At 41.0% G+C, this 18,540-nt stretch overlaps 1 protein-coding gene across 5 annotated transcripts in view; it reads left to right on the forward strand.

The window, feature by feature from the left end:
• The window catches only part of LOC140203840 (ryanodine receptor 1-like), a 575,532-nt gene that overhangs the window by 199,973 nt on the left and 357,019 nt on the right, over positions 1 to 18,540 (forward strand). For all 5 annotated transcript variants that reach the window (XM_072269965.1, XM_072269967.1, XM_072269966.1 and 2 more), the window contains exons 34-37: positions 68 to 294; positions 403 to 1,294; positions 7,626 to 7,826; positions 16,904 to 17,015. In XM_072269965.1, the coding sequence (XP_072126066.1) occupies positions 68 to 294; positions 403 to 1,294; positions 7,626 to 7,826; positions 16,904 to 17,015 (1,432 nt within the window). The remainder of the gene's footprint in view (positions 1 to 67; positions 295 to 402; positions 1,295 to 7,625; positions 7,827 to 16,903; positions 17,016 to 18,540) is intronic.

Here is an 18,540-nt window from a genome sequence, read left to right on the forward strand (position 1 = left end):
CCTGCTCCTGTTTCTTATGCAAATGTATTACAAGTGAATAATGATATTTTCCCTTTGCATTTTGCAGAATATTATGCCCATGTCAGCAGCTATGTTTAAGAGTGAACGGAAGAATACCAGCCCTCAGTGCCCTCCCCGACTGGATGTCCAGATGATTACACCGGTAGTCTGGAGTCGCATGCCAAACGACTTCTTGGTCGCAGAGACTGGACGCATCAGTGAACGGCACGGCTGGGTGGTCGAGTGCGTTGACCCAGTTACCATGATGGCACTACATATTCCTGAGGAAAACAGGTTAGCAAGTGATTGTTTATGGTGTGTAAAACAACTTCAATTCTGAATGGTTCATTAGCCTAAACAAGCTTTAATGTACTCTACATGTTTTTCAATATTTTCTTGCAGATGTATTGACATCTTGGAGCTGTCTGAACACAACGACCTATTGAAATTTCACTACCACACATTGCTACTGTACTGTGCTGTCTGTGCATTGGGCAACAACCGTGTTGCCCATGCCATTTGTAGCCATGTTGATGAATTTCAGCTACTCTACACCATTGAGAACACGTACATATCAGGCCTTCTACGTAGTGGCTATTATGATCTACTCATTAGCGTGCATCTGGAGTCGGCCAAGCGATCTCGACTCATGATGAACAATGAGTTTATTGTCCCTATGACTGAAGAAACCAAGCAAATCACATTGATTCCATATGAGAACAACGTACACGGCCTGCCTGGTGTGGGAGTTTCCACATGTTTGAGACCTCCTCTCCATTTTGCATCTCTGTCGTTTGTTGGCACTAGTGATGATCGTTACCAGTTCAGCCCTGAGATCCCGTTAGATGTTCTTAAAACAAAGGCAATTAACATGTTGACTGAGGCTGTCCAAGACGGTGGACAGCATACGAGAGATCCCGTTGGCGGCAGCGTGGAATTCCAGTTTGTCCCAGTGCTAAAACTTGTGAGCACTCTCCTCATTATGGGCGTCTTTGATGACGAAGATGTGAAACACATACTGAAGATGATCGAACCTAATGTGTTTGTTGAGGTCAAAGAAGAAATTGAAAAAGCAGAAACTGAGGACGCTAAGGAAGAACCAGTGCCGGCAGCCACTGGGGAGGGGGAGGGGGAGGGGGAGGGGGAAGAGGAGGAAGTAAAAGAAGGAGAGAATGATGAACAAGAGTCAGAGGAGCCCAAAGAAGCTAAGACTGTGGACGGAGAAGTCGTCAAGGAGGAGGAGCTGGAGGAAGGACTTCTGCAGATGAAGCTGCCAGAGTCTGTCAAATTACAGGTAAGAAATATATTGTTCATGAGAAAATATTGTTACTTTATCTTTCATTAAATCTTTGGACCCTCGGCTTTGATGGCATGGATTTTGTGGTGAGAATAATGATCAAGTTTCAGTGCTCACCAATATAAAGGAGTAAATCCTGTGACAGATACTAGTGGCTTTACCTGAACATTTAATTTGGGAAGCTGCAGACTAAAAATTATCCCTCTTTTCCATACTACATCAAGAATCTTGCATTTCATATATATCCAATGATACAGAGCTCGGCACTTAGCCACTAGATAATCACTGAAGTTTATACTTAACGATTTCATCAAATTGAGTTTATTGTCATGTGCACTACTCTGGTGCAATACTGATGAAAAACTTGCCTGAGCACCATAACAGGCACTTGGGTGAGGGCAATACACAGAATATAAATCATACGTAGGTTATACCTAAAATATATATAAAATTATATCACACAGTAGAAACAAATGTCTGCAAAAGCAAGACCTTAGTGCAAAAATAAACAATTGAAGACAAGCTCATGGTAGCCCAAAAGGTGGTCGTAGATTTCCATTACGAAGGTTGGGTTAGAACTCCGCAGATAAGTTCAAGAACCTGATGGGTTTAGGAAAATAATTCAAGTCAAGTCGAGTGTATTGTAATTTAACTATATACACGTATACCACCAAACATTACAATGTTTCTCCAGATCAGGGTGTAAAGCACAGTTGTGCACATAACACACAGATAGCACACAATAACTTGGGAAAGTGAGAATTAAATCTACAGATGAATTATGTAGAGATAAACAAAGTAAAGTGTGTAAATTAGAAATTGTAAGGTACATTCCAAATTATCTGATGAGATTTCGAATGCAATGTGGCGTGGAGTTCAGAAGCCTAATGGCCTGAGGGAAGAAACTGTTTCTCACCCTGACCGTTTTTGTCTTTATGCATCGGAGTCCCCTGCCTGATGGCAGAATGTCAAAGAGGATGCTGGATGGATGGATGGGATTTGGCATCCTCGTGAGTGGATTGACCCTAAACCTAATGGTGTGGGACTCCAGGTTTCATTACCTCCTGCCTGATGATGGCAGTGAAAAGAGGGCATAACCCCTTCAGAAATAGTGTTTCAGAAATGCAAGTTCATTTTTTACTAAGTTAGATACGTAGGTATTGCAATTATTTTAGCTGATGGTTTTTAAATCATTCAGCCAAAAACATGACAGGGTACCTAATGATGATTGCTCCCATGATACTACAGGTATCTTGAGCAACTACACATAAGAAGTATCAGTGGGGGAGAACTTCTGGGACCAGTGACCATAATTCTGTTAGTTTTTAAATAGATATGGAAATCCATAGGATTCGTCCACCAGTTGAAGTCCTAAACTGGTGAGATTTTGAGGGCATCAGACAGGAACTTGCAAAGGTTGTTTGGGGGAGGCTGCTTACGATAAAGGGATGTCTAGCAAGATAGACTTTCAGAAAGTCGAATATAAAATGGTGGGAATTCAGGTCCAACGTATTTCTGCTAGAGTGAAAGGCAAGGCTAGCAGGATTTCAGAAGGGGGATTTGTAGCAACAGTAAGGAAAAAGAAAGTTGTGTATGTCAAGTATAGGTGACTGGGAACAAATGCCTCTTGAGGAGTGTAAAAAATACAGGAGTATGCTTAAAAAATCAGGAGGACAAAAATCGAACATGAGATAGCTTTGGCAAAGGAAAGTTCTAGCAGATTCAATTAAATATCTTAAGAGTAAAAGGGTAACTAGGGAGGGAATAGGTTCCCCTAAGGGTCCATGTGGCCATCAATATCTAGAGCCACAGGAAATAAGTGAGGAGTTAAATAAATATTTCTCATTTATATTTACCATGTATTACAGAGGCTAAGCAATTAAAGGAAATGAAAAGTGATACATTAAGCATATCTACATTACAAAAGAGGAGATGCTAGTGGTCTTAAGGCATATTAAGTTCTTGGGCCTGATCAGATAGGACATTGTAGGAAGCCAGCGAAAAAGTTACAGGGGCTCTGGTCAACATATTCGCAATATCTTTTGCCGTGGCTGAGGTACTGAATGACTGGAGGGTGGCTAATTTTGTTCCCTTATTTAAGGAGGGTTGCAAGGACAAGTTAGGGAACTACAGCTGGTGAGCTGACTATCAGCTATGGGAAGGTTAATGTAGGGGATTCTGGGAGACAGAGTGCAGCTGCATTTGGAAAGGCAAGGACTGATTGGGGACGTCAGCATGGCTTTATGCATGGGGAATTGTGTCTCATTGAATTTGATCTGAGGTTTTTGAAGAGTTTGACAAGGACATGGTGGTAAATGTGGTCTATATATATTGGAGAAGTCATTGACAAGGTCCTGCATAGTTAGATCACATCAGATCCAAGGTACCTTAGCCAACTGGATACAAAATTGATTTGATGGAAGAAATTAGAAGTTGGGCAATTTGTTTTCAGGTGCAGGCCTGTGATCAGTGATGTTGTTTGTCATCTATATTAATAATTAGATGAGGATATCGGTGACAAGACTGGTAAACTTGTGGATGACGCCAAAATTAGTATGCGGTATACGGTGAAACAGGTTGTCCAAGGTTACAACAGGATCTAGATCAACTGGAAAGGGGAGAGATGGACTGACAAGTGGAATTTTACTTGGACAAGTAAAAAGTCATGCATTTTGGGAAGTTAAACCAGGAACAGACATACATAGTGAATGGCAGGGCTTGAGGGATTATTGTAAAACAGAAAGATTTGGTTGTACAAGTTCATAACTCCCAGAAAGTGGCAAAACAGTTAAACAAATTAAACAAGTACACATGATTACCTTATTGGGCACGGAAGTGTGTACAAGAACTGGGACACCATGTTATAGCTGAACAAGACAGTGACATGGCACCTGGAATATTATGTTCAGTTCTGGTCTTAGATCACATATTTTCCCCATTCTAATGTTTGGACTAAACAACAACTGGACCTCTTGACCATATCTGCATACTTTTGTGCATTGGGTTGCTCCACCTGAGTGGTTGGTTAGAAACTTGATCAGCGAGCAAGTGGACGCTGAGTGTACGTTACAGGGACTGGAGTTGTGAGGGAGACGGAATAGGCTGGGATTGTCTTCTCTGGAGTGAACAGGGCTGAGAGGGTGACCTTATAGATATTTATAAAATCATGAGAGGTACAGATGAGATCCATCAGGCAGGTGGATCTCAGCAGATTGGGGGACCGCTTTGCTGAGCACTTCTGCTCTTTCCCCCCACAAAAGATCTCCTGGTGGCTATTCATTTCAATTAAAATTCCCATTCCTATCCTGATATGCATGTCCATGGCCTCGTCTACTGCCACAATGGATAGGTACTTTATTGATCCCAAAGGAAATTACAGTGTCACAGTAGCATTACAAGTGCACAGATATAAATATTAGAATAGAAGTAGAAAGAAGAAAAAATAAGTTACCATAAGCAGTTTAACAGGGGTGGGGGTTGTCACTTCCCTGGCTATGGGTTAACTCATTATAGAGCCTGATGGCCGAAGGTAAGTATGACCTCATATATCACTCTTTGGAGCACCGCAGTTGTCTTAGTCTATTACTAGAAGTGCTCCTCTGTTCAGCCAAGGTGGCATGCAGAGGGTGAGAAACATTATCCTGAATTGCCAGGATTTTCCGTAGGGTCCTTTGTTCTACCACAGCCTCCAGTGTGTCCAGTTTGACTCCTATAACAGAGCCAGCCTTTCCAATCAGTTTATTGAGCCTGTTAGCATCACCCATGTTGATGCCATTGCCCCAGCACACCACTGCATAGTAGATTGTACTGGTGACACCAGGCTGGTAGAACATGTGAAGGAGAGGCCTGCATACTCCAAAGGACCTCAGTCTCCTCAGGAAATAGAGGCGACTCTGGCCCTTCTTGTACACAGCCTCCATGTTGGTGCACCACTCAAGTCTGTCATCCAGGTGCAAACCCCCAGGTATTTGAAGGTCCTCCCCACTTCCACGTCCTCACACCAATAGTATCAGACAGCAATGAAGGCTTAGTCTTCCTAAAGCAGCACCATCTCCTTCGTCTTCCTAATGTTGAGCTGCAGATGATTCAGCTGATGAAGTGAACATCAATTTCTCTAACTTCTGTTAATTACTCCCACTCACTCTCCCCCACCCCTTTTTTCCCTTTCCCCTTTTTTTCCATTCCCCATTATAGTTACCCACTCAGCTCTTCTCTTTACTCCTGCTCATCACCTCCCTCTGGTTTCCCTCCTCTTTCCTTTTCTTCCAAGGTCCACTGTCCTTTCCTCTTAGATTCCTTCTTTAGTTCTTTACCTCTTCCAGCTATCCCCTCCCAGTGTCTTACTTCATCCCACTCTCCCAGCTGCCTATCTTTTTTTTAGATTATGAGGACACGCAGTCCTCTTTTATTGTCATTTAGTAATGCATGCATTAAGAAATGATACAATGTTCCTCTGGTGTGATATCACAGAAACACAAGACAGACTGAAAAACTGACAAAAACCACATAATTATAACATACAGTTACAACAGTACAAGCAATACCATAATTTGATGAAGAACGGCCATGGGCATGGTAAAAATAGTTCAAAGTTTCTCGAAAGTCCCATGATCTCATGCAGATGGGAGAAGGAAGAAAACTCTCCCTGCCATGAGCCTTTCAGCACCGCAAACTTGCCGATGCAGCATCCTGGAAGCACCTGACCACAGTCTGACTCTGAGTCATCTGAAAACTTCGAGCCTCTGACCAGCCCTCCGACACCGAGCACCGAGCACTTCGACCCCAGCCCCGGCCGCCAGCAACGGCCAAAGCCGAGGATTTGGGGCCTACCCTCCGGAGATTCTCGATCACACAGTAGTACCTTGCCCCTCACTTGGTTTCACCTATCACCAATCCAGCTTTTATTCTTTCCCCCTCTCCACCTTCTAATTCTGGCTTTTGCCCTGTTCCTTTCCAGTCCTGATGAAGGATATCAGCCGGAAGCATCAACTTCCATTTCCATAGATGCTGTCTGACCTACTGAGTTCCTCCAATATTTTGTGTGTGTGTGTGTGTGTGTGTGTGTGTATTGCTCAAGATTTCAGCAATTGCAGAATCTCTTGTGTTTACGTATGCCTTAATGTTTTCATATATCTTTTTCCCAGGGGTCTTAGCCTGGATTTTGTAAGTAGAGGAGACAGGTTGAAAGTGAGAGGGGAAAGATTCAAACTGTATCCTGAGGGACAAGTTTTCTCACGGAGGCTGGTGGGTATATGGAATAGGCTACCAGAGGAAGTGGTAGAGGTGGCTACAACTACATCATTTACAAGACATTTCGACAGGTTGAAATGTAAGAAAAGTTCAGAGCAGGGGTTCCCAACCTGGGGTTCACTGACACTTTGCTTAATGGTAGTAGTCCATGGCATAAAAAAGGCTGAAAGCCACTGGTTTAGAGGGATATGGCCAAATCAAAGAAAACTTTGACTAGCTTGGGACAATATTTGTGTTGGCATGGGCAAGTGGGGTTTGTAAAACCTGTTTCTGTGCAATATCAGTCTATGACTATGTTCAGGACATAAGTGTGACAAGAATTGGATCATGTTTCCCTAGTGACCTGAAGCAACCTGAAAATTATTACAAGGTGACTGAATTTTTGAAAAAATGAGGAAGTAGTAATTTGTCCTTAATTTAGTTACTTGCATGTTTCTCAGCTCTTAAACTTCCACATCTATTTAGATATGATAGGATTATTTTTATGAAAATCAATAGCCTCTGTGAGTCTCAATTTCAGTTTGTTGTTGTCAGATGTCTACAAAAAGTTTAAAAAACACCAAAATTTGTGTTTTCTCATCTGGCATGTTAGTATAACCTTAAACATTTGAGCTTATTTTATTTCTTTATTAGTTTTATTTGGGAGAGATATTTGTTGCACAGTTCAGTTGAAATTTACCATCCACACAGATCAGACAGATTAGTTTATCGTTATATACACCAGTATGAAATGAAATTCAGTGTGTGTTTGTGTGTGTGTGTGTACGTGTAGCTCACTGATTAAACAGTGTACATGACCATAATAAATTCAGTAATAAATTGAACGATAAATGCTAAACCACAGATGTGGTGCAAAAATTAAGATTCTGACCATTAATCTTTTATTAATAATGCTCTGTGGAATCAATACAATAATGTTTTTAGCCAGTGTCAATTTTAAAGGAAGAATATAAATAACTAAAATTATTCACAGATTATTTTTATTTTTCTGTTATATGAGGCCATCAATTTAATAAGCTTTGCTGCACTTAAGCAGATTAAATTTTAAAGTGTTCATTAATTGTCTTTCTTCACATAGATGTGCAAACTTCTTCAGTTCTTCTGTGACTGTGAACTGCGACACCGGGTTGAATCGATTGCTTCATTTGCAGATAGATTTGTTAATAGGATGCAGGTAGATCAGCGGGAGCGTTACCGTGAGCTCATGATGTGTTTCAACATGACTGCAGCAGAGACTGCCAGGAAAACAAGAGAATTCCGGTCGCCACCGCAGGAGCAGGCAAGTCCTCGTGTATTATCTTAAATAAGTGGGTTGATGAAAAGCAATCGAAAAGTTAGGGGAAAACTTAATGTAATACAGGTACTTTTTGTTGGAAAATTACCCAGAAATGTGAGTGTGTTCTGATGGGTTCCCACGTACGTGTAGTCACCAAGCTAGGCACAAAGTTTAATTTTTGTCATTTGTCCTCCATTGAAAAATGACAGATTTGTTTTCAGTCTGGTTCAAGATACTGGCAGCCAATTGATTGGACCTATGTGGGGTTGCTGATTGGAATAGCTGGGCATATTCTGACCTTGGGGCCAGTCATTTCATTGTGGACATGGATAGGCTCAGTGGTAAATGCAATATCATATGGAAAATGTGTTATCCGTTTTGTCAAGAAAAAAAAAGAGAAGGCAGAATATTCTTTAACATAAGGTTGAAAAGTGCTGATGTTAAAACAAATTTGGATGTTAGTATCACAGAGAGTTATAGAGTTATGCAACACAGCAAGAGAACCTACCAAATTCATTCCAGTGTCAATCACCCATTTACACTAATCCCATGTTATTCTTCCCATATTCCCATCACCTTCTCCCGGATCCAGCACTCAAATTCAGTATCAGGTTTAATAGCACTGGCATATGTCATGAAATTTGCTATCTTAGCGGCAGCAGTACAATGCAGTATATAATGAATATAGAATAAATAAATAAATCACATAAATAATAGTTCAATTAAGAATAATAGTGCAAAAAAATAGAAATGATTAAAAAATGAGGTAGTCTTCACTGGTTCAATGTCCATTTAGAAATCGATGGCAGAGGGGAAGACGTTGTTCCTGAATCACTGAGTGTGTGCCTTCAGGCTCCTGTACCTCCTTCTTGATGGTAAAAATGAGAAGAGGGCATGTCCTAGGCGAGGTGGTGGGGAGGGGGGCGGGGGGGTTCCTTAATAATGGATGCTGTCTTTCTGAGGCACTGCTCATTGAAGATGTCTTGGATAACTATGGAGGCTAGGACCCATGAAGGAGCTGACTAATTTTACAACTCTCCGTAGCTTCTTTCACTCTTGTAGAGCCCCCTACCTCCATACCAGATGGTGATGCATCCTGTCAGAATGCTCTCCACAGTACATCTATAGAAGTTTCAATTGTTTTAGGTGACAAACCAAATCTCATACTCCTGATGAACCATAGCCATACACTTGGGGCAATTTACAGCAATCAGCTCTTGGGATTTATTCTGCTTAATATATTTTTAAGACTGCCAGGACTTCTGCTTTTGTATGGATATATTTCAAGACACTCAATACACTCTTTCCTCAATTCTGTAGCTGCCATGATCATCCCATAGTAAATTCAGAAAAGAAACACTCATTTAAAATCTTGACCATCTCTTTTGACTCTAATGTAGACAACTATGTTGACCATTAGGGGCCTTATTCTCTCCCTGGTTACCCTTTTGCTCTCAATATACAGTGGATTACGTTCAATTGGAACACAGGGCCAGTACATTTTGTCCCAATTAAGTGGCATGGAAATAGCTAAAAAGGTATTTAAAAAGATAAATTATTGTTTAACTGAGTTACAAATGATGTATTTTAAATGAAATACAGAACAAATTAGAACACTATCGATAATACTACAGTACTATAAAACTGTATTAGTTCCTAATACTTATCTATGGAGGAATTCATCCATGTCATTTTCTTTTGACCGTGAATGAACAAAATCTGCACAGATATTAGTAAGATAATAGACTGCCTTTATACAATTTTCGACATCTCCATTTTACAAATCTTCATTCTTATTGTAACATTCAAGATGATTGTCGATACCTTCAAATTCTTCGTAGTTCCTAACATGTTGAAGTAGTGAAATTGTTCATTTTCACTCCCTGCCATTTCTGGCATCTCCAAGCCTGAATGCTTAAAACCACAGTGAGTAACACAGTTCTGAATTGTCTTACTGCCTAATTCTTGCCAACTACCAGTGACAAAAATCACTGCATTTTTAACACAAGCACACTCAACTGATGCTATTTAGAAACTGTTCATTCTAAGCATGGTGTCATGTCCAACAGCCATACAAGTGCACGCATCTGACACTAGTTAGAAACTATTCAACAACAGCCTCCTGCCACACTTAAGTGGCATAGTGTCCCAAATAAATGAAGGGAAACCTGGTTATTTTCTCAATAAGTTTTTGCTCTTTATGAATTGTCCCAAATAAGCAGCTGTCGGAATTAATGGATGGCCCAATTAGCCGGAATCCACTGTGCTTATAGAATCTGAGGATTCTCCTTTACCTCATCTGCCAAAGTAATCCCTATCCTCCCTTTGTTCTCCTGATTTTCCATTTAAGTGTACTTCCTAGATCCCTTCTCAAACTACCTCTCCCAAACAAATTTACCAATCATAAGTAAATACAGCACGGAAACAGGCACTTCAGCCCAACTCATCCATGCCCACCAGGGTTCCCACCTAAACTAATCCTGTTCGCTGGCATTTGGCCCCTAGCCCTCTAAACCTTTCTCTCTTTATATACTTGTCCAATTGTTTTAAATGTCATTATTGTACTTGTCTAAACTACTTCCTCTGGCAGCTTTTTCCCTATATGCATCACCCTTTGCATGAAGAAGATGCCCTCATGTCTCTTGTAAATCATCTCCTTTTAACATTAAATGTATGTCCTCTAATATTTGGTTTCTTTTTCTGCTTTTTAAAAAAAAAAGTTTGCATGTGCCTCTTTATCTGTGCCCCTCCTGATTTTATACTCTTCCCTCTGTCTCCTCAACCACAAAGAATAATGTTCTAGCCTGCCCAATCTCTCTATATAGCAGGCACTTGAGTCTTGGCAACTTTTTTGTAAATCTTCTTTACACTCTTTCTAGGTTAATGATGTCTTTCCGAAAATGGGGTGACCACAGTATTCAAAGTGTGGCATCACCAACATCTGATACAATTGCAATATAATGTCCCAACTCTAATGCCCTGACTGATGAAAGTCAGCAGTCCAAACACCCTCATCACCACCTGTGATGCTACTTTAAGCTAAATAGGTACCTGTACTCCTTGAACCCTCTGTTCCATGACACCTTCAATGGATCCTGAATGCCTTTGCCGAAGTATATCGGTCCCTGAGAATTGTTTTGAATATACAAGGGGTGATTGATATGTTCGTGGCCTAAGGTAGAAGGAGTCAATTTTAGAAAATTTGGCACATTTATCTTTCAACATAGTCCCCTCCTACATTTACACACTTAGTCCAGCGGTCATGGAGCATACGGATCTTGGACCTCCAGAAAGTGTCCACAGATGGGTTCGTGGCCTAAGGTAGAAGGAGATGAATTATACATCTCTCGTTACATGCACGTGTAGGTCAACGCTTTGAGTGATTATGCAGAAAGCTTGAAGTTAATAACTCATTTCCTTCTACCTTAGGCCACAAACTTATCAATCACCCCTGCTGTGGACGCTTTCTGGAGGTCCAAGATCCGTATGCTCCACGACCGCTGGACTAAGTGTGTAACTGTAGGAGGGGACTATGTTGAAAAATAAATGTGCTAGGTTTTCTAAAATTGACTCCTTCTACCTTAGGCCACAAACTTACCAATCACCCCTCGTACCACCCAACCAGCCATTTATCCAGGCCTCCATGAAAGTTGACGATATTAGCCTTTGAAAATGTAAACCACTATCCCTTCCTTGGCAGCATCCTCTCCTCAAAAACAGACATCAATTCAGAGATCAACCATCATCTGAGTAGTGCTAGTGTAGTCTATGCAAGATTAAAGTAAAGAGTCTTTGAAGACTGCAACCTACAGGTCCAAACAAAACTTTTGGTCTGTAGAGAAATTATCCATTCTATGTTACTATATGGAGCTGAATCATGGACCTCCTACAGTAGACACCTGAAAACCCAGGAACAATCCCACCAAAGATCCTTACAAAAGATTTTGAGGATCAGTTGGAAGGACAGACACACTAACATCAGCGTACTGGAGGAGGCCAACATGAACAGCACCTCCACCACAGTAAAGCAACACCAACTCTGATGAATAGGTCACGCCATCCAGATGCCTAACTTGCATCTCCCCAAACTGATCCTTCATTCCTAGTAGAAGAAAGGTCAACGAGTCCCTGGTAAGCAAAGGAAATGCTTCAAAGATAACATCGAAATTATCCTGAAGAAATTTAACATTACGCCTAAAAACTTGGAAGACTTTGCAGAAAGACCTGGAGGAAATCTGTTCAAGAGAGACTTATGCTACATAAGAATGATCTCTACCATGCTGCAGAGAACAAGCAGCAGGTGCAAAAGGAGAGACTGAACAACCAAAAGACCTAATCACTAACCACAGCCACCACTTACTCTTGCGTACACTGCACCAGAATATGTGGATCCTAGATTGGCCTCTATAGCTACCTGAGGACACACCAGTAGAAAACCCGAACCACTAAAAGGAGAACATCATACTCAACTTGAATGACCGCACTACTACCATTCACTGTACCAATTTTATCCTGTTTTGACTTCCCAAAATGCAGTATCTGGATTAAATGCCATTTGCCAATCCTCAGGCCACATACTTAGCTGACCAAGATCCCCATGTAATTTTGGATAACTTTATTCAACTGCCTATGATTCCACCTATTTCAATATCACCTGTAAATTTACTAACCACGCCTTGTACATTCTCATCTAAATTATTGATATAGGTCACAAACAACAGCAATCCAGATCCCTGTTGTACACCACTAGTCACGGGCCTCCAATTTGAGACTGTTACAATGGGGCATTGGAAGCGGACCCAAGTGCAGGGCACCGACATGTAGATAGCATTAACAGAAGTGTGTTTATTAATAGTTGCCAGGGAGGCTGGAGAGTGAGGATTAGGTGCTTACGTGGACGTGAACGTTTAACAACGAACTGGAGGAGCCTGGACTTGGACTCGGACGCGGAACCTGGACTTGGACTTGGACGCAGAGCCGGGACTCGGACTCTGACACGGAGCCGGGACTTGGACTCAGAATCGGACACGGAGCTGGGACTTGGACTTGGACACGAGACGACAAAACCAGACAAAGACAGACAATTCGTATCTTGGCTTGGAGCAGCGGCAAACGACCTGCAATACCCAGCTGGACACGAGACAACAAAACCAAACAACGACAGACAATTTGTATCTTGACTCGGAGTAGCGGCAAACGGACGACTAAATTCAGCTGGACACGAGACGACAAACCCAAACAACGACAGACAATTCATAACTTGACTCGGAGTAGCGGCAAGCGGATGGCTAAACTCAGCTGGACATGAAAACAACAGTATTCACAAAGCAACCCTAGGCACTGAAGCAATTTAGAGTCCACTATTTTTGGCAGCCCAGAACATGCATTACCGCCCTGCTCAGGAGACGGACCAGCAGGGAGTAGATGTAAGCTGGAGCTTTTATGCTGCTAGTTCAGATGAAAATCTGGTGCCCTAATCAAGGAGCCCTGTAGAACACGGGGAAAAGGAAATTAACTGAAATGAGGAGTCAACAGACTGGACCGTGACAGAGACAGGACTTTTCACCACCATGCTCTGCTTCCTACCATCGAGTTAGTTATGAATTGAGTTAGGCTATTCTTCATGGATTGCTTGTGATCTCATGTTCCATACTAACCCACCATGTGGGACCTTGTCAAAATGTTCGCCAAAGCCCATATAGACAACATCCATCAAACTGCCCTCATTCATTCTCCTGATTACCTCTTTGAACAACTCTGGCAGCTTTGTCAGACATGATTTCCCACACACAAAGCCATGTTGACGATCCCATGTTGCATTTTGGAAAATTAAGCCAGGGTTGGACCTACTCTATGAATGAAAGGGCTCTAGGGAGTGTAATAGAACTCTGTTCCGTTACAAGAGAGTACAAGTACACAGTTCTTTGAAAGCAGCATTAGACAGGCCTTCACACTGGCCTTCCTTTGATAAAGGTGACCATGATCAAGGGTGTGAATTTTTGTAATGTTCTATATAGCGGAGACATTAGGCTCACATACTGAGTACATTTAAGGCAGAGGAATAGATAGATAGTTACTAAGGGAATGTAAGAATATGGGTTTGGTGCAGGAAAGTGCAGCCATAAACTTATTAAAAGTTGTAGGAGCCAAATCGCCTACTCCTGTTTCTATCTCTCATGTTCTAGTAAGAAAGTGGGATTGGGATTTCAAACTCAAAACTCTGACTGAATTCTAAGGAAGTTCTCCTCGGAAGTCAGTCAAGTAAGTCAGGAATCCAAATGAGATCTCAGTCAGAATCAGAATCCAGTTTAATATCACCGGCATATATCGTGAAATTCAGACCATAAGACATAGGAGCAGAATTAGGCCATCTGGCCCATCAAGTCCGCTCCACCAGTCAATCATGGCTGATCCTTTTTTCTATCTCCTCCTCAGTCGCAGTTCTCGCCTTACTCCCCATACCATTTGTTGCCATGTCCAATCAAGAACCTATCAATCTCTGCCTTAAATACACCCAATGACCCGGCCTCCACAGCTGCATGTGGCAACAAATTCCACAAATTCACCACCCTTTGGCTAAAGAAATTTTGCTGCATCTCTGTTTCGAAAGGTGCCCCTCTATCCTGAGGCTGTGTCCCCTTGTCCTAGACTCTCCCACCATGGGAAACATCCTTTCCACATCTACTCTGTCTAGGTCTTTCAACATTCGAAAGGTTTCAATGAGATCCTCGCTTATCCTTCCGAAATGCAGTGAGTACAGACCCAGAGCCATCAAATGTTCCTCATATGATAACCCTTTCATTCCTGGAATCATCCTTGTGAACCTCCTCTGGACCCTCTCCAATGCCAGCACATCTTTTCTAAGATGAGGGGCCCAAAACTGTTCACAATACTCAAGGTGAGGCCTCACCAGTGTCTTATAAAGCCTTAGTATCACATCCTTGCTCTTGTATTCTAGACCTCTTGAATTGAATACTAACATGGCATTTGCCTTCCTCACCACTGAATCAACCTGCAAGTTAACCTTCAGGGTGGTCTGCACAAGGACTCCCAGGTCCCTCTGAATCTCAGATTCCTGGATTTTCCTCCTGTTTAGAAAATATTCCACATGTTTATTTCTACTACCAAAGTGCATGACCATGCATTTTTCAACATTGTATTTCATTTGCCACTTTCTTGCCTATTCTCCTAATCTGTCTAGGTCCTTCTGCATCCTACCTGTTTCCTCAACACTACCTGCCCCTCCACCAATCTTCGTATCATCTGCAAACTTGGCAACAAAGCCATCTATTCCATCATCTAAATCATTTATATACAGCATAAAAAGAAGTGGTCCCAACACCGACCCCTGCAGAGCACCACTAGTCACTGGCAGCCAAGCAGAAAAGGATCCTTTTATTTCCACTCGCTGCAATTTGTTAACTTAGTGGCAGCAGTACACTGCAATACATAATAATAGAAACAAACTGAATTACAGCGGGGGGGGGGGGGTTATTTATTTATTTATTTATTTAATAGTTAAATTAAATAAGTAGTTTGTTGAGTGTGTGCCTTCAGGCTTCTGTACCTCCTTCCTGATGGCAGCACTGGGAATAAGGCATCTCCAACATTGGCACTAGCCTCACCAGCATCCAGGACATTTTCAAGGAGTGATACCTCAAAAAGGTGTCATCCATTACACAGGACAACAAAGATTTTGCTTCCTGAATACTTTTGGGTGTATCTTGGGTGTGTGCTGATCATGAATATCACAATGAAATTTCCCTATCACATATAATTTTTGAACTCTCCCATACTTATCATTTCAATTTATAATTCAAGTCAATTAAAATGTTGGCCACAGTGTAAGCTGAAAAGTTCCCTATCTTGTCTGTCAAACATCAGATGAGAGGCACCCTCTACATGGTCATACACCTACACCCAGCCGCCTAAAGTCAAGGAAGAGCTTCATGGACAGTGTTGTTCCATTACAATCAACCCCATCTGAAGCCCACATCGCCTTGTGGAAAGACCGGCTCGCCAGTCTCAAACAACCCCCAGCGATGGAAATTCCACCGGATGAAAGCCTTCCCCCAGGAGCTAATTGCAACTAGGCAACCTGGCAGTGCCTTAACAGACTTAGGACTGGTGTAGGTCGTTCAAAAGTGTCACTAAGCAAATGGGGATATACATCCAGCCCGACAACTTGCGAATGTGGAACTGAGCCACAAACTATGCAACATCTCCTGCAATGCCCATCGCTAGAGGGACACTGTACTGCTGCAGATCTTGCCGAATTCAACAACAAGGTGCAAAAATGTGTCCAGTTGTGGCTGGGCCGTGTATAGACTGTCCATGGAGACAATAAGAAGATTAACAAAATATTTTTAACTTAGTTGAACTATTGCAAAGCATCAGCACCATTATGCAATTAAACACATTATATTCAATAAAAGTTAATTTGTTGCTTCTCCAAATTCCTACATGATACAAATAGTCTGAAATTGTATTTGTGTTCATCTTCAAGCAGTCTATCATAAACAAAAAAAATTCTGAAGAAGCAACACTTTTAAGAAAAATTTGATGTCCAGTGTTATTAAGGACCCCCATCACCCAGGGCATGCTCTCTTCTCATTGCTACCGTCAGGGAGGAGGTACAGGAGCCTGAAGGCAGACACTCAATGATTAAGAAACAGCTTCTTCCCCTCTGCCATCCGATTTCTGAATGGACATTGAACCAATAAACATTACCTCTACTTTTTTTCTCTTGTTGCACAATTTATTTGATTTAACTTATATCTATATTCTTCTTGCTGCAATCCACAGTTTTTATTATTATGTGTTGTGACGTACTGCTGCCACATAACAACAAATTTCCCAACGTAGGCTAGTGATATTAAACCCGATTCGGATTATGAGATACGTAAGGAAATGGAGGGCTGTGATGAATCATTACAAGCAGTGAAAAAAATATTTTTAATGTTTTAAGTTTTAAATTTATCTGGTGCTTTGAATTTGTCAGTTTTTGATATATATAGTATTTATTACATATTACATATTAAGATTCCTATCTCATTTTGTGTTGTGGTTATTTGTTGCAGATTAACATGCTCATGAATTTCAAACTGGGGCCAGATGAAGAGATCTGCCCTCTCCCAGATAAAGTGAGAGATGTATTGCTCCACTTCCATGGCAAGCTTCTCACTCACTGTGGTACGTGCATAGGCATTGTCTAAAACTGATCCCTTCAAATACTATGTATTTTAAATACAAGAATCACTATTGTAATTAATTGAATATCTAGCAATATTCTGTGTACTTACAACCAAATTAAAGACATCTGTCACCATTGTTTAAATATGTTCTGCCAAGATTTAAAATACAATCAACATGCTTTGGTTTGTATCATAGTTTCATATTTTGTATGGCAGGTAGGTCAAAATTCTGTAAGTTTTTATTGTTAGTATACAGTACAGTTTATTTTCATGTGTGAAAAATATGGAAGGCGTAGTTGACAACTTTCAGGAAAAAGGAGGATATCTTTGCGAGAAGGCTCATCATTAGAACCAATGTAACTGAAATAGTTGTGAAAGTATATATTGGTTGTGAGACTATCCCCTGAGATAAAGAAAGCAAGATCAAGAAAAGGAAAGGAAGGATTAGATATAAGCCCTGCAGAAGTGAGAATAGGGTGGAAGTTAGCAGTAAAAGTGGAAAAAACATTCAAGTTGTATGCAAGTGCAGGAAGTCGTCCCAATGTACTTATCAATCCACTGGAAAAATACTTGAGGGAGGGGCCTGAGTAGGTCTGAAACTAAACCATGTTCCACAAAGAGATGAACATGGGACTTTCCATAGCCACACCTTCCACATATAGAAAGTCAGTGGAGCTGGACTTTAATTGCAGGCTGTATTTAGCCAGGTGATAGAAGATGATAGTTAAAGAGACTTGGAGAACAACGTGGAAATAGACCCCTCGATCCATCAAGTTCACTCTGACTGTCAAGCACTGATCCCATTTGATTGTTCCCACACTCCCATTCATTTCTCCCACACTCTATCGCTCACCTGTGCATAAGGAGCAAAAGTACAGAGGATAATTAACCTACCAAGCCATACATCTTTGGGAAGTGGGAAGAAACTGGAGAACCGGGAGGAAACCCAAGTGGTCACAGTGAGGATGGACAAACTCAAGTCGGCAATGGAGGTCAGGATTAAGTTTGGGTCATTGAAGCTGTGAGTTCAGCAACACGACTTGCTACACTCCTGTGTGGCCCTTAACTATTTTTTTGTTGATGAGGTGATGAAAATAAAAAATTCTTTCTTTCTTTTTAAATCTCTTTATTAATTTTCCAAAATTATAAATAGAATAACAATATTGATACAGAGAGATTGGAATAACCTTATTGTTGATAAACATATACAAAAAAATTTCAAATAATACAGGTGTAATAGACTTCCAAACTCTTAATATAATTAATCATAGAGAAAAAAGAAATATAAAAAAAATACAAAGAAAAACCCCCCAAAAAAACAAAAAAAGAAGAAACTAAATACTAAACCCCAAAAAAAAAGCAAACGGAACAAAACAAGGCTGGTCCAATAGCTTAAATCAAACACATTCAATGACGTCGTCAACTCCGCTCCTCTACTCATATATTTTAAGTTAATAAGAAGGATTCAGAAAGGTCAAATTACATCATATGAAAATGTCGAATAAATGGTTATAAATAAAATT

This window comes from Mobula birostris, chromosome 10 (assembly GCF_030028105.1).
Source record: "Mobula birostris isolate sMobBir1 chromosome 10, sMobBir1.hap1, whole genome shotgun sequence".
NCBI classification, from domain to species: domain Eukaryota; kingdom Metazoa; phylum Chordata; class Chondrichthyes; order Myliobatiformes; family Myliobatidae; genus Mobula; species Mobula birostris.